This window comes from Anopheles ziemanni, chromosome X (genome assembly GCF_943734765.1).
Source record: "Anopheles ziemanni chromosome X, idAnoZiCoDA_A2_x.2, whole genome shotgun sequence".
In the NCBI taxonomy this organism is placed as follows: domain Eukaryota; kingdom Metazoa; phylum Arthropoda; class Insecta; order Diptera; family Culicidae; genus Anopheles; species Anopheles ziemanni.
Genome location: NC_080707.1, coordinates 17,283,800 through 17,301,507, shown reverse-complemented (window position 1 = coordinate 17,301,507; position 17,708 = coordinate 17,283,800). Strand labels below are relative to the sequence as shown.

The following is a 17,708-nucleotide window of genomic DNA, read 5'->3' as shown; positions in this document are numbered from 1 at the left end:
TATTATTGTTGTTATTATTGTTATTATTATTATTATTATTATTATTATTATTATTATTGTTATTTTGCTTTATATATGCTTAAGGCACAGTATGGTGTGTAGTGCGCTCAGTGCGCACAATCGCAGTTTACCCAACACTAGTGGCAAGTGCCGAGATGCCTGTCACCCTATCTCGGCTTTACTGGCGACTTCGTCTACGTCATCGTTCCACCTCAATTTAGAATTACAACTCCTCCTCTGTCCAAGCCCACCGGAGAATGGCGAGTCTGATTCGCTGTACGACAGTGAGATTTCCGTAGAATTCGTAGAGCTCATAATTATATCGGGTCCTCCATTGTACTTCTTCACTTATGGGGCCAAAAATCCTGCTGAGCATCTTTCACTCGAACACAGCTAAGTGGGTTTTGTCGGATTTGGATATATCCATACTCTATAGCAGGGATGTCAAACATGCGGCCCGCCACTTCTTTGAAACAATACATCGAAAGTTTGGATCCTTGAGTATTGACTTTCGTTTGAAAAGCAAAATATTTTTTGTGAATGGCTTCACGAACTGTGAATTGCAAGGGAACTGAACGAATAACAATCTAAACAATGTTTATAAGAATGTGATATACAACATTGATCCACATCACGCCGATATATAGCAGTTGACAATAGCAAAGGTTTTACATATATTTTTGTAGATATGTGAGTGTATAGTGTTCATAGAAAAAACATGATGAACTACAAGAGCATTCTAGATAAAATAACAGATGTGGAGCAATAAGTTACGTATAATAATAATACACCTTTACTTTTCTAAAATCTTTAGCAAAATGCACAATAGTGTTCAACTGGGCCATATATTTAAATAAACTTGATTTAAATTCATTTAAATTTGGAAAACGATTGATCAAGAAACCTACTTTTACTAAAAATTGTAAATTTGCAAGAAGCAATATAATACAAAAAAATGTGAAAGTGTAAAACGTGATTGACTGTTAAGATAAAATCACACTGATAAGAATATATTTTCATCAATCCAATCAATTATACGTTTTGGCCCGCGAACCTATTTTGGGAGGAAATGCGGCCTGCCAAACGAGTTTGGCATCACTGCTCTATAGAGTCCATGCCTCGGAGACGTATGTGAGTACTGCACTATGGAGCGAAGCTGGTATAAAAATCCAAAAGTCAACTTTGGATTTCAGAAAAATTAAATATGTTTTCTCAAACTACAAAATGAAACTAAGAAATGACCCAAAAATTAGAGACTCTGTTCATCCAAATTTCTTAGAAATAGACCATGTGACCAATTTCTTAGAAATAGACGGTGTGAAAATTTATGAATGGTTCGCGCTGGTCGTAGATAAGAAAGGCTCCGCTAAAATTTCAGAAATTTGAGTGTTATTTTTTATCTGTCGTTCTATCAAAACTCGCTTTTCGTACGAGACTGTTCCCGATCAAAATTCCGTGCATTTCGTGTAAAATATGAAGTAAATAATGAAGCCATTGCGACCATACTTTTGATCGCGATATGATTGCAGGATCAAACACTGCTTCGTCGCCGAATATGTTTGCCACCCAGGACAGAAGGCCTTCGCGTTTCTGGCTGCATGTAGTGGGCATTGCACCGATGGTCACAGTGGCCCAATTAATTACATCAGTGCAAGGACGGCTCAACACCGATGACGTTTCGCTTTCTCAATGACATCATCATCAGAACTATTGTTGTCTTTAAAAACATGCGTTTTGTGTAACTTACAGTGCACCCATGCTATAGTAGTACGATCAAACTTAGTGGTAACTTGGTGAACTTACACTAAAAGCTATTTTTGTTTTAACGAATATTGTCCGGATGCAAGTAGCTAGTGATTAGTGATCAAGTCTGCAGACACCATCCGACACTGCTTCAAATTTTGGCAGAACGAAATTCATTGCACCTTCACATCGTCGTTAACTAATCGACCAAACCCGATGAGATCAGCAATATCTTGGTAGTGATCTAGACTACCATAGTTAGTGTCCACCAAAAGAATTAGAAGAACAAAACAATTACAATCTGTTGACAGATATGATAAACGACTAATAAGAGTGTTTTTCATAGTAAGATGAAGAACTTATCTGATTAGTAGAGTGTCTTTTTTTCGAGATTACGGTTGGGGTTGATCCGGGTCCATGCCGGCGGTGAAACTTTGCTAAATACTTTAAAATTAGTTAAACTATGTTTCTAAACATTAATAAGACCATAACACATCGAAATTTGCTGCATTACAAAGCGTATTTTTTTCCATAATGCCACACAGTTTTCCTTGGCAAAAGTGAGCAAGACTTTGTAAATGTGCATATTGAATATATTTTATGAAAGCTGAATGCATTACCTTTCCAACAATGTATAATACATTAAGATCATAGTTTAACTACTCCTAAAACGATTGCAATCAAGCAATCAATAAAAGTTAGCTTGCGCGGATCATTTTTTATCCCTTTTTTTACTGTGACAGATTATTTCTCGAAATCTACTCATCCTGAAAATTTTGATTGGTCTTAGTTAACTTGTCTACTGCAAGGAAATATAAATTAAATTATCATACTATTCATCGCCTAATGTTCGCCTTTTCCCCATAGTGCCTCTGGCTGGCTGCTGACCAGATCTCCATCCTTACTGCGGCAGCTGACCACCTTCGGAATAAAGGTGCTTCGGTGGCCTACTATCGCTTGGTAAAACTATCTTGTTGGTCCGTATTGCACTCTGGTTTCCTCGAATTTTCCTATTTTAGCAACCGGTGGTCAGTTCCAGTTCGGCGTCGCATCAGAGCGGATGGTTAGCAGTGCACGAGGTTCCTGAAAGGGTTAGCTGAAAAGTAAGGTTATCTTAGGCACGGCCGCGTGGTGTCGCCGAGCTGGAGCTCAAGTCAGAGAAACCCTAGCCGACGCACATCTCGTGCTGTTTGAGTAATCAAGCGGATCACGAGTTTCGTGCGATCTGACAAACGGAAGGAAATATTCCTTTCGTTACGGCGGGTGAACAGCCGCATTTTGACTGCGCACTAGCGTGGTTGGCTAGCAGTGCTCCTGGCCGCATGGTGGCAGTCAAAAGGCGACGCCTACAGAAAATCGAAAACCACAGAAAACCAGGACATATGGCCTTTAGTTGCCAGTCCTAAACCAATAGAGGTCTATGTCTCCAGGTTAGCTTGCGAAGGCCCAGGAAGCTGGATTCAATAGCCGTACTGGAGTAAATCCTCGCCGAATTGAAGAAGAAGAAGAAGCAACCGGTGGTATTCTTCTGCGCATGCCCGTGTTGTTTGCTTCTGCTGCATTGCTCGGTATGCACAATTTTTACATTCGTTCACAAGTCTGCAATCCTCGTCGTATTGGCCTTGTTACGTTCATTCTAGTTTCAAGCCACAGGGAAGCTAGACAAAACTATAAAAATAACATAAATGTTCTTCTTGTTTTGTTGGTCATCGGGGCCCCGTTAAGGGCTTAATCCTCTCGTACAGGGGAGGGGGGGGTCCGGTCTCGGTTGGGATTCGAACCCACGCCGTCGAGGTGGTGAGCCCCAGCGCTCATAGGGCGATTTTCTAACCGACGCTACCGATCTGCTGTCGCGGACCCCCCAAGTTACTAAGTTTCTTGTTTGTTTGTTTGTTTTGATAAATGTTACTAAGTTTTTTTGTTTTTCGTGCGTTTCCTATGGTATTCATTTAGTTTGTTACCTAGAAATAATCTAGGAGGCAACGATTTTTTGTTTTTCATGATTTTATCTTAGAGACGTAATGTAATTGTTACAGTTCGATCATATTTTGAAACATAAATTAAAAAAAAAATCTAAACAACATTGGGAAAAGTGATAAAATTACTAACCACTTTGTTTCGATTTCGCACCAAGACTCGATGCGTATGTTGTGTCGTTTTGATACGCCAAGACGTTCTCATGGCCAGCCATTTTATCGCCTTTTTCAAAGTGTTGTTTACTTTTTATATGCGACTTGTGGGTAAAACTCGTTTCGAGTACCAAATCCATTGAGAGTCTAGAGTCCATGAAAAAAACATGTTTCACGTGCACTTAATATAGTAGGTAAATTGCCTCTTCTCAACACATTAAAACTGTGAGTTATAAAACAAAAGATTTCACTATGCATTTTGACATCGCATCGACTAGAATTTGGCCAAACTCAAACTGTTAACTATAAAGATACATAAAATCACCTCAACTTTCTTTTACCATGTGGTTTTATAATTCGAAAATCGTTAAATGATCATTATTAGTCAAATATTAGGAAGTTCGGAGCTATAAATCGCACTAGTTGAAAATCAAAAGTAGTATTTATTTTTAATCTTTCTATTTATTATGATATTACAGCCGTTTCCGAATTGTTAAAGTCAGTATGCTCTAACTAAGATTTAGGTTACCAGGGCATAGTACGTACATTACACAACATTATTTTTAAACATAGACATATTTCTACATGTTGATTGGAAAAACAAAAGATTTAATGCAAAATATCACTTGTTTATATTTATTTATGATTGGAAATGTACAGTTTGACAATAGAAGTGTAATTGAGAAAAGAGTTTGCGCAGTTGTAAAATGACTTGAAGGAATAGATGGATCTGAAACAGTGTAGTATACCCGTGCTGTCAAAGAAATAATTGTACAAGAAAACTTTCTCTTGCGGTTTTATAATGTAAATATTTATTAAGTATCAAACTGTCATGCTGTTTTGTAATGTGTATATATCTTTCTTATTAGAATATCTAAAAACAATTCTCGTATAAAGCTTTGCATTTAACGGCGCCTTAAAACGGCTTGTTTATATGTTCAGAGAATTTTAATTGAAATTTTATCCATCTGATACAAGAAAATTAACATAACTCGTAATTAACCCCATTTTATATTTATTATTTTACAAAACCATTATGCTATTTTGTATCTAAACTGCCGTATAATTCACTATTTTGAGAGAAATGTACAAAACGTTTACAAAAGTTCAAGCATTTGTGCTGATGGCATTTATTTCATACCTCTGTTAACAATACCAGTCAATTTCACGTACATCTGCTTTTTATTGTGTCATATCGACGTAACAGTTTGATGAATCAGTCATATACAATGTTTTGGTTATGGAAACTAACCTCAAATTAAAGCAACCATATACAAAACTTCCGACATTATACATTATAATAGCAGTTGCGTTAATTCAAGATGACTATTCTTGACCCTTTGTAATTTGTATGCAATTAAAGTATATTCATTTTTCAAATGACATTCAAAAGAAAATAGAAATGTTAAATAATTCATCAGTTTTGTCTCTACAACTACTCTCTTGCTGCATTAGGTGTAAAGAAGACAAAAACTTAAACTTTGAGATCAATCAGTGGCTTCAGCATGAATTATCCATGGACTAGTTTTAACTTCAAAAAGAGATATTATATAAACTATTAAGCACACACCTTTACCGGGCAAACATTTAAAATTGAGAAAAAATATTCGATTTTTGATTCGAAACAAAAACGGAAATCTATGAAACGTGTACTTTTCAGATTAATTTGTTGAGTCGTTTTACATCATTAAGTTAGATATACTTTTTTTAAATGCGTGATTTTTCATCAGCTGGTAAGCGCATATAAATATCTTCTGAGCTAACATAATTTCTTCGGAAGTTTAAAATTTTCACGAAAAAAGTTTTCTCCTCAACACAATCTCGTTTTCTTTACACCTCGCATGCTCTTAGGTGAAAAGTTGAAGAGACAAAAATGATACAGCATTAAAAAGAATGAAATTTCAAACTCCTTGGGTTTTTAACAAAAACCACTTGTAAAGGTTACAAAATGTGATTAGAGTTAAAAGCTTTAAGTTCATAGAGTACATAAAAGATAAAAGCAAATTGTAACATGTAAAAGACGTTTTATGCAATCAAATGTGTTTAATTAGAGATACAGTTAACACAGTTACTGTGTGGTAGTTGGTTGTTCCAGTGGTATTGCATGTGTTCACAATTCACTTGGTAGTAGAGGTCCGAGTAATACCGAGTGGTTTCTTCTGGATGCAGCGGAAAAAAACGGAATGTCGAAACTATCGCCAGCAGAGCAGCTGAGCTGTTTTATGTTGCACTGCGAACATTACTTCCCATACATCTGAGCCTCCTTTCCTTCGGACAGCAAATTTGAACCGCCCATGAAGTTTTCAATTGATGTTCGTTCCTGTTGCTACGACACGACAATATAATGAAGTAATGAATAAAATATTTTATAAAAATGAGATTGTTAAAACATGCAACAAAATGACAAATTTGTAGACTTGATTACACATAGTCCCATTTTAAAATCATGTAGGGTAAATGAACCAGTTTTGTTAGAACACATCAGTGCATTGAATCTCATATATAGAAAATGTATGCCTTATATTTGAAATATCCATGGACTTTATCGCAATAATCTAAATAAAACATATGCAAGGACAAGGTATTTAAAATATTTTTAAAAAGAACTGTTGGTTTTTGTTTCTTTGATTGGCTATGTTTTTGGCTATATAATACGCATGGGAAAGCCTTTGTAAAAAATAGACCCAAAGTATGATAAAAAACTGATTCTCTTACCCTCTGTATGACATAATTTTATTAAGGCTTGCGCAAGTTGCTTCTGCATGTGTTGCATATGATACAATCAAGCCAACATATACACTATAAATCAAAACAAACTTGTTAAAGCTTGTCTTACTCTATGTAATGGAAAATATACAAAATACATAACTAGTTCACACATTGTTGTACAGGTTCTTATAAATACAATAATTTGAAGCCATAAAACTTACAACTAATTTTAACGAACAAACAATGAAAACTCACGACATATGCAGGTGCTTAAAAAATATTCTCAGTTGATTCAACTACCTTAGGCATACTTGTACATTATATGAATACTTACTATTACAAGGTGTTTACGGAAGGAATTGCTACATTATAAAATATACTTCAGCAGATCTGCTACACACTCAGTTCTATACATAATCCTATCGATTGGTAGTTCTATAAGTTTCGATCCTTATGCCTTAGACAGTTCTATGCACAAGTACGCAATGGTTATTTTCCTGTCGATTCGTTTTCACCTTTCATTGCGGGCGTTTGATAGCAGTCGTTCACCTGGTTTGTATTCACAACATCGGGAGTTCGTGCCAGCAGGTGTTCGCGCATCGTACTTACGTGGTCCAGGTAGCTCATGATTGCCGTGGGCCTGTCGCTAAGCATTTCAGCGGCCCGAGTTGACACGATCCGGTCCTGTTGTATTCGGTTTGTAAGCTCTGATATGCTCACGTTGCTGCCGTTCGTATGCCATACATCTTGCATCCGCGTACCCGTAACCATAAATTGTCCTCTGAGAATGAAAGGGTGAACGAATAGCATTAATTAACATAGGCACTTTAGGGTTTCTGGGACACTCGCTGATTCAGCAGACCATGAGAACATTAGCTTACTTGTACGGATGTTTCAGGCATCCATATGTTTCTCGATACCGGCCGTAAAGTGTGCCATACGATACACCTAGGATCTTTGCTGCCTTTTTCATCTCTAGCGTTTTGTTGTTAATGCCGTCCATAACCCGCTTAGTGAATGGTTCCTCCCAGAACTGTGGTCGCCGTCCTTTTGCCAGATAATCACTCATCTTAACGACATCTTTCCATTTTTCCTGCTCCAATGGCGTCAGCATGACTGAATCGTTTAGAGGTGAGCGTTCATCAAAGCTGTCCGTTGCACACGATCGCATTGAACCAATGGTACAATTCGCCGTTAGCTCAGTCTTTGCTTCCTGGGCACGTTGGATACAACTTTCGTCACCACTAGTCGGAGTCGCTGGTCGTGGCCTCGGTTCTGACGAATATATCCTATCATGCTCAGAAAGCCTACGCGAACAAAGTCTTGGTGCATCCGGTCGCTCCAAAGTGACCGGAATGGACGCGATGTTGCTTTCAAAGAAGGAAGGGAATACGTTATGATCGATATGCGCCAGCTTCGGCCTGCAACAAATAGGAAAAATGAGAAGCAGAACGCTTGACGAGTTTTCGTGACCAAAAACAAAACTTACAAAGGTTGAAACGTCTTGTACTCCTTATCTAGTGGTGGACGCCCACGCTTTTTCTTAACGAAACTGTTCGTTAACGAAGCCTTGGAAAAGGGAAAACCTGCTGGCGACTGAAGTGGCGCGTTGTCGACGGTCTCTGCTTTTGTAAAGCTCCCGATGATGTCAGGTATTGGAACCAACATGCGCGGTTCTTGATTGTGTAATCGGCTTTCGTCTATGACTCTGATGCTACTTCTAGTATTCTTATTGCTATGTTTATCACTACTCGCTATACTACTTTGTGTACTGCATGCATGATCTGAATTTATTTTATTACGATCTGTTATATACCTAGGGGTACTGTTTTGCGGAATACTGAAACTAGTGCTACTGCTGTTACTGATACAATCTTCGTCATCATTGGATACAACAAGAGTTGTTTGGTCTTGCGCAGAGTTTTGTGCACTAGATTGGACGGCACTCACACGATCGAAGCCTTCGGAGGGGTCATTGTAGACAAGGCTAGACATCTCTATGATTGCAGCACTGCCACCATCGCTGACGCTAAGATTACCATCGCTACTCGCGATAATGTCTTCGGTATCGTCGTATCCTTCCTGCCAGGACACTTCGGCCAATCCTTTGATACGCAGGTCCTCGGCAGTCTTCAACAGCGATGTGAGGGCACCGTGCTCGACGTTGATCTCTCCCTTGTACATAAACTCGATCAAACATTTGATGTCGTCATACCGCGCATCGTGCATGATAATAATCGGATCCTTTTCTTCGCTGTAGCAGTTAGTCAGAAGGTTCTCAAAGTATGTGCTGCATGCGCAGAGTACAACCCGATGTGCACGGATCGTTTGTCCCTCGCATGCCAGTGTTACATCGCAGAAGCACCCACGGCCCAACAGCTGCGAAAACATGACCTGAAGATTGCTGCGGTGGTACTTCCACCGCAAACAGTAATGTTGTTGGTCCATGTTATCTAAGTGAGACAAGAAAAAAGGTGTCATTAGGTTACCGTAAAGATTTTTTTTAGGGAAGGCGGCGGACATGGCGCGCGAATGGCGTTTTTTTTAGGGAAGGCGTGCGGACATCCTCGGTCGGGTAAACGCTATTGATAGAAGACAGCGGTGACACCAGCATGTTTTGAATTACGTGCGGTTACTAACAAAGTATAGACAGTCGGTTTTATGAGTTACAGCCTTGGTCGGATGTAACGGCACAAGCCGCTTTGAATATTAGTAATTAATACTTTGAATGTAATCCACGCCATCATTACTATACATGCATCGGGGATGATAATTCTAATAGTTGTTTCCTTTCCTATGTACACCTATGGGGATATTCCAATATGCTTGACAATCTTCTTCTTCTTCTTGGCGTAACGACCACTTGGTCATGCCTGCCCGTTAAGGGCCTACGAGACTTGTTTCCCTGTTGTACGTGGATAGTCAGTCCTCTCGTACAGGAGAGGGTCCGGTCGCGGTTGGGATTCGAACCCACGCCGTCGAGGTGGTGAGCCCCAGCGCTCATGGACCGATTTTCTATCCGGCACTACCGCTCGGCTGTCGCGGACCCCCATGCTTGACAATATGTGCTGTGATTAATGAAAATATGTCGTGTCAGAGATAGAGTTGTGACGATATGCATTCAGACTCCGAAAAAGAGGCAGCTTTTACGAGCTTCTTTTATCACCTAACCACTTCTTTTTTTCTTGATCTTATTTATTTTCTTCTTTTTCCCATTCTTTTCTTTTTCTTTTCTTTTCTTTTTTCATGCCTGCGCGTTCTCACCGAACCTTTTCCTTTTATGTTCGTTAATAGTGAGCTGGAATCTTAAATAAGATAACTTAACAGCTCGACGTCCGCACAATTCACGATGTCGCAACGTTTTACGATTACGTGCACCAGTTTCTCCGTATCTGACCGCCTTGTTTAATTATTCTTTTTCGTTCATTATTCGAATTGACGTACGAACATGAAAGCGCCATGTGAAATTTGTTTAAAATTCATTTGATGTTTGTTTACATCCAGTAGGATGTGTCGCGTGTCAGGTAACAGCGTTGACACCACACCAAAATTAAGTGATCGGATAAAAACCGATACGGATTTACTACACAGTACGGTGTATCCGGACGGCAAGGTGTTAATGAAAGGTTAGATTTTTTCAGAAGCTTTTGGCATATTCACACCAAGCATCCAACACTCTCTAGATACGACGGATACTTCAGCGTCGATACTTAGACAAATTAGTGATCACCACCATGCTGCCCATAAAACTGCAAAATGATGACAAAAGGGTTTAACAAATGGGCTTTAAGCAATGGGGTCTCGTAGAGAAAGGAGATGGCTGTACACCTGCATAGAAAGTAATACCGACGCCAGGTGTTTGTTCACGCCAGAATACAATGATGACGACGAGGAGTTGTATGATGAGTGATTTATAGAGATTTGCACTCTTAAATTGCTCCTTAATGCGTTCGTCGAAAAGGAGAAAATATGAGAATACATACATATTAGAAATCGCAAATCGAAGATTTCTGAACGAGTGAAACAAAAAAGAGTTTAAACTTTATCGAATGCACAAAAATCTATTTATTACATTAAGGGAGAGTTGAACCTAGACGTAACAAGGAGAACATCCATCTAGTTTTATTAAAAAAAGAAAACATTGCAATCAAATATATCAATAGATTTTTCGGTTTATAAGTAGTCTTCAATGAATACAAAAAATTTAGTTTAGATCTGCCTACACGGATTTAACGGCGTGGCTTGCGAAAAGAAGTATTTTCCAAACCGAAACTTTTGTGATTGATTCTATTCGTCTGGGAAGCTGATATTAAAGCCTTCCAAAATGAGTAGCAAATATTAAATCAAGAATAATACGATCACGCTAAAAGCCTCCGAAGCCTAAAAGCCTCCCAATGTTCCGAAGTAAAAAGATAACTTTTCGTCAAGATAATGTGACGATCTGTTCCAGCAAAGAGATGATTGATTGGTTCGATTTTTATGGTGGTTTCTGTAGACTGGCTCCTTCACCATGCAGATAAAACTAATAAAACTATGAAAAATATGTTAAATGCAGACAGCCTAATGCAGATGCAGATAAACCTAACAAAACTTTGAAAAGCATTTTCAAATGCAGCCATCCTTATTGTATATTTGTAGAGAAAAAGTTATATACTTTTATATACTAAAAAATTATAGCTAAAATTAAAGTGGATCTATAGAAACTTTTCATAGTGTATGATAAGAACCCCTTATTCATTGCATGAAATTCCTCTAAACACATCCGTATTATTTTTGCTAAGATAATTAACCTTTTCAATCTATAAATTTGAGACTTTCATAAGTTCACGATGACCATTTTTAAGGAAATTCTAATGAACCTTAACCTTAAAAATCTGCAACAAATGCTTAGTTTGATTGATATTTTTCTGAACAATTATAATAAATGAGGCGGTATCAAATTGGCCAGATTTTGTAGCATGGCTAAGTGCTTCTCTTATGGTCACTTAGCTCTTAAATCGTACCAAACTGTACCTCCATTGTACAATCGTCTGGCCAGGACTCCCTAACGATTCTCTGTGAGATTTAGCGCGAGGCGTGATGTAGTCGAACATGTTTTATCCAGTTTCTCAGTAAATGAGATCAAATGGTGTCCACAAGTCGTGTATAGTTTAAGGAAAATAATACGTTGAACTGAAATAAAATTATGTTTCTTTTACACCCAAACGGATGTTGTCAATAATTGTATATTTATGTCAAAAGGATCTAAAAAAAATTATACAACATTCTTTTCAGCAACGGTATAGAATTAAAAAAATGCAAGTATCGAATTAAAAAAATGAGGGACATTTGTAAGTATTGCGTTTTCTGTAGAAGAGACCATTAAAGCACCTTCTTCTTCTAAATAAAGGGGCCTTAGAACTATAGTACTAGTATGGTGCTATAGTGACAGTGATTCATATAGCGAACTAGAATCGATCAATCTCAGTTAGAAAAAGAATATCACCGTGACACATTTTTTAAATTTTAATATAGTTGTTTTTTTTGTTGAAATCAAGTAGAAAGCTGCTGGTGTAAGCCATGTTAGTCGTGGTAATGCATTTCAATTAATTTTTCCCAAAACCCTGTGCCACCACGTTGTCCCGTTTTTGTTAGGATGTTTATGTTTCATTGCTGTACAACTATTTACCTGTGTAGTTTGTTATTGTCAAACCCTGCTTCTATTGTTAAGACTTTCGTTTTTCTGTCCCGCTCAAGCCGTATAAGAGATCTTAGCATGTGCCATTTTTTGAAGTTCTTAAACAACAATTGTTTAAAAGTTCTCTGTACCCCTCAACGTTCAGACCGGCAAGCGGAAATAGAGCGTCACACCCGTTGTGTTGAACAAGTGTAAGCACACTTGAAAACTGCATGGTCGTTAACATAGTCGTTACTGTGTATTTTTTTCCATAACCCCAGCTTGCGACATGGTTACACGTTGGAAAACAGTGGCCTAAGAAAAACATTTTCCAAAATGTAAAAACAATACAAACTCCTAACATGTACGCTTAAGGTTTAAAGAAAATGCAACACAATAAAAAATGTCAATCTTGATGTGGCACATTGCAACATTCTAGCCTCACAATATACGTGAAAATAAAAACAGGAAACCATCATGAAGTATAAAAAACGGATACAGTATGACTTATTTCATTCGTACCACATCACTATGAAAAAGAACCTTCAGGCTTGGTTGACAAAATTTATCCTTCATTTGCATGGCATCCATTACCCTTTAAAAATCTGTACTTAGCTGTATGGTGGTTCGAATTAATCCAACATAAAGTTTCTTATAGAATCCTTTAAATCGTAATACTTATATCAGAGAAATGAGTTTCAAGCCTTAATGCTTTGCTCTTTTCGCATTTTTCTCGGCACAAAGGTGTATGGAGTCGATTGGAAGGTACACAACTAGAGATGTAGATTAAGAAGACGAAAAAAACTTTCCCTTGAATATTATCGAGGATAATTTATAGGTATAGTTATGTAGGTCGTTTCGATGAACGGACTAGTGTAGAAACAATATCCGTTTGGCTCTTTCCAAAACGTAAATGATTCATGTTATGAACCCCAAACTTTAGATATCTTGCCATCAAAGGTTTACAGAAAAACTTACCAACATACTGAAGGGTAGTGACACAGCAAAACATGCTACAATACAAGTGAACCTTCAAAACGTCGCAACATCACGATTTTAATGTTAGTCAGCTCATATGTTTTTGCTGCTCGAAAGAAACCAAAGCGACAAAAAATTATTCAAAAAAAACCAAACAAAATACAAATTAATGATAACAACAAAAAAGTCAAAGTGGTTGCTTGTGTTGTGAGACCAGGTACGCTAGAGGTTTAACAATAAAAAAATTGAGGAATTCTAAATGCTTTTTCTAGCTGGTTTATTTCTTTGGAGCACAAACCGGGCTGACGTATTTCAAATCCGCTGAGCGAAGGAGATTGCAAAAACGATGGAATTTTTATGGTGGTGGGGTGAAAGAAAACTGGCTTTGTGGCTTATGGAAGACAACTACACATAGGAATAAATAGAGATAAAATATGCAGTGCTAGGAGCACAAATATTGAAAAACACCGTGACTTCAGAGGAAGATGGGTACATCTCTGCGCAGAGATAGAGATGAGTAGGTGGTAAGGTAAGTAAAAACATAACTTAAGTCATACGTTATATGTTATATTAGAGGCTGACCAAATTAAATCAGAGTTCATTCATTCTATTTTATTTACAGCATCTCAAATTAATATTTGTAAGCAAACAATCGCATAACATCGGACAATGTGTGGACGTGAAAATTTGGATTAACCCAAACTGCGTGTCGTGTGTAACGAGTGATTTTCTACAACATCAGTTTTTCTATGCCTTTAACTGCCTGCAGTTAGTTGTAGGTTTTTTGATATTCATTACTGTCTTTAATGTTTTTTTTTCTACTTCATTAGCAAATTGAATATTGGGAAAAATGTAATTTAGCATCCTTCGGTTCAATAAATAGAAAAGCTCATGAGCACAAAAAATCAAAGTAGCTCAGTTAACGAATCAAGCTTTAGTCCAGCGGTTACCCTACCAGGCGAATAGTTGGTTGGATGGTTTTGAGAAGCTCCAAAGCTTGGTTGAAAGTGGCCCTATTGAGAGCAAGCAGAAATAAAATTAAAAGAAAAACAAGGCACTTTATAATGGGTTGCGAGAGGAAGGGAAAGTACGCAAAGTTAGAGCACACAGTAGATGCTGAGCAGCGATCGGTTCCGCGGAAGTTAACCTGTGGAGGGGGAGAGGGAGCGGGAAAACAACCGAGACCTGTGGGTTATGTACATCGTCGGATAGTCCTATTAGCTTAGCATATCTCCTCCAGTTTTTACATGTTATGACTGGTACTAAACATGCTGGACGGGGTGGATGGGCCCCGCAAGGTTGAGAAGTTCAATAGCCATCGTTACAAAAACTGCCAGAGGCAACCTATATTTTTATCATCGGGAAGTGTACCAACAGTCAAGCAGACACTGTGCTTTGTCCTGTTCTCATCATACATTTCAGGAATCGCAACGAGCCCGAGAAGTTAACGAACGTAGCATAAAAGCATGAAAATTACATTTCAACGGATACACAATACGTATACACATCCACCAACACAAACGACACGAAATCGACTGTCAACAAAGGCAGGCAGTGCAGTACGGAGCATCGGAATGTCGCCCATTCTACGAGTGCGCGCAATGCAAGGTCAACAGAGAAGCAACTTGATAACAACCCTTTTCCAAGCTGCATGCAATGTTCCGCCTACCATACTGTTTGTTTAGTTTACGGAAATTCTATTTGATACACATCCCCGTGTTTTGAATATCAGTTGGTGCGTTATTACAACCATTATTATAGCTAATATTATAATTGATTTAAATTAAGGTTTCTTTCTTGCACCTACCGAATCGCAGAAGAAACTATCAGGAGTCAACCGGTGTGCACATACACACTATTTCGCCACGTCAAAACGCAATGTCACTTTGGAATACAGCCTGTTATTTTGCACTATTCTAGTTGTGTTTGCTCGTCGAAATTTAACTGGCACCCGCTCTCACACTGTGATGGTTGAATGCTGCGGTCGACTGCTTACATATGCCAATCAGAGGTCCTCCTGTTACAAAATCCTTTCACACTTCTTAGAACGGTTGATCGGTGCAGTATTGGAGGAAAGCAGGGTCTAACAAAGCGGTATTCGGACTTTCGCGAGCGGCACTAAGAGGCACAATACTGGATAGCAAAGAGCCGTCCGTCTGCAACAACTGTTGCTTATGCAATGACTACCACAACTGTCAACGGGCAATGAGCAAGCAAGCGATGCCTGTGGAACGCTGTACGGCGCAATTGTACTGCACATGTCAGAAGGGGTTCTTTCGAACGCTCGCTGCTCCCGTCTTCTTCCGTTGTGCGTCGTGGGTAATCCTACCCGAACACTGCCGAAGCCCACTCTCGCTTCTGAAGCGCACGTGAAAGCTCTTTCCTTTTCGCGCTCTCTTTGGTACGCTGTACTTATGAACTGTACTGCTTGCACTTTACCCTCAGTCCCTGGCGCTAACCGGAATGCCTATCGAGATTTCGCATGTAGTGAGATTATATGTACCTTTAGAGGCAATTGGCTCCCTTCTTCCGTTCTTTCTCTCGCACACTCCAGCACACATTTGGAGGAATAACTGTTGACCTACCACGGAATCTGTTTGAAGCGATATACATTAAAACTTTATAAATTTAAAAATTTTAGGAAACAAAAGAACCATTGAAGCTTGACCGAACACTACGTACATATGATATTCGTTAATTAACTTTACTCGAGATTTGAAATATTATTTGAGGAAACGATTAAACGCGTCATCCCTTTTACTTGTACAATGTGCGAAATTCCTATGAACGCACCCTAATTTTTTAATTCTAAACTTACTGTTGGTCAAAGAAGTTCTATATTATTTTTCGAAGATTATTTGGCCTTTGAATACATTTATTCGAGATTTTCTCTTGTTTTGACAATTTTTAATGAAGGGGACCATTTTTTCATAAAAATATTACTATTATTATTGAAGGAACTGGAAAAAAATGGCATTTTAATCAAAAGTGATAATCTCCTCAAACATCTGTAAAAAAAACCTTAGTATGTCTGATATCTTCCAGAACAAATAAAAAAATGATTCGGCATCAAATTGACCACGATTTATAGAATGAACAAGGGTATCTTGCGCCTTTCTTGTCTGATGATCGCTATGAGCTCCTGAACCGTTCCTAACTGCATCACCGGTGTGGAATCGTTTGGCTAGGATTCTCTAAAGATTTTCTAAGAAATTTAGAGAAAAATAAAATGATTTTTCTTCCCGAAAATTATTGTTCAGATGCCTCTATACAGATGCCGGCGTAATCTTGTTGAAAATCACATTTTCAACCAGTCATACTCAGACCAAGTAAATTAAATCAAAAAGGAGTCAACAAGTGTCTATTGTTTAGATCAGTTGGTTCGGTTTTGGTGCCTTTACTTTAATGAAAAGACGGCCCACTGCAGGTGCGTCAGAAACTGCCATGATCTACGTAAAATTGTTATGTAAAATAGAATAGATACTTTGGAGGTGGGAATCTTATGGTATAAGCCACCTACTCGATCGAAAGAAAAACACCAATTACAATAATTTCACCAGAAGGAATTTTCGAAGCTAGAAGGAACATGGACCAGAAGTACCATTGAGCTTGTGGACACTAGTTTGAGCCCAATAACTGACTACACCGGCCGGAATTTTTTTTTTCGACAAGATTACGCCACGATCCATGTAAGCAAACCAACAGTAATTGTACGAGGGAAATATCAGACTTTCAGATTGCCCATCATTTATTCTTGACCAAATTTCTTAATTTAGTATTTGTATCTTTAGAGAATGGCCAGATGATTCTACACCGGAGATGCAGTTTGGAACGGTTCAGCAGCCAGAAATCTTTTTGAGGATAAAATAATATCTAACATAGATTTTATTGAAAAGCATATAAACAAGACGAAAATCTGTCACTTTTTACGGTAGTGAGGGGGGCCCCATTCATTTTACCGCTTAGGGCCCCCAAGAGTGTAAATCCGCCACTGCACATAGGGTAAAAAGTCTCGTAAGCCCTTAACGGGCAGGCATGACCAACAAAGTCGTTACGCCAAGAAGAAGAAGAAGAAGGTACTCAAAAAGAATGGGTATCCTGCTCCACTTTTCTTATAACATTTGAAATGGAGTAATCTATTTCGGGGTCCTAAGATATTTAACTTCAGCTTGTTCTGATTTTTTTTTAACAAATTCAAATCTATAGTGCTGTTAATAGAAAATGTTTACTGAAACGTGCAAATATACATATCTTTTTGCGTATCTAATTACTGAATAAATTTGGATATCTTGAGAATTTTCTCAACTTTTATAGGAGTGCATTCTACCGCACATAACAGACCATTGCTCCCTGATGAGGGAGTGTGGTTTTTGTCTCCACAACTACAATGAAAATATTATGAACCCAATTATGTTCAGTATTCATTAAATATTGTTTTGAGTTACTTTACGAATGTCTGTTTGATTGAAATAATTTATTCAATCTTCAATTAT

The 17,708-nt window shown here is 38.1% G+C and overlaps 1 protein-coding gene across 1 annotated transcript; it reads right to left on the bottom strand.

Moving 5' to 3' along the window:
* Window positions 1-6,873: 6,873 nt before the first annotated feature.
* On the bottom strand, window positions 6,874-9,029 carry LOC131290764 (uncharacterized). The gene is made up of 3 exons (XM_058319939.1): window positions 8,071-9,029; window positions 7,463-8,002; window positions 6,874-7,362 (listed from the first exon to the last, which is right to left on the bottom strand). Exons 1-3 carry the CDS (start codon window positions 9,027-9,029, stop codon window positions 7,071-7,073), a joined length of 1,791 nt encoding a protein of 596 aa, XP_058175922.1. The 3' UTR covers window positions 6,874-7,070.
* Window positions 9,030-17,708: the final 8,679 nt, after the last annotated feature.

What these genes read in the sequence shown, in the direction of transcription:
- LOC131290764 (XM_058319939.1), bottom strand. Translation starts at nt 9,029, where the DNA reads ATGGACCAACAACATTACTGTTTGCGGTGGAAGTACCACCGCAGCAAT. An exon ending in TACAAGACGTTTCAACCTTT is followed by an intron (nt 8,003 to 8,070) that starts GTAAGTTTTGTT and finishes TATTTGTTGCAG; the next exon opens with GCCGAAGCTGGCGCATATCG. An exon ending in TGCCTGAAACATCCGTACAA is followed by an intron (nt 7,363 to 7,462) that starts GTAAGCTAATGT and finishes TTTCATTCTCAG; the next exon opens with AGGACAATTTATGGTTACGG.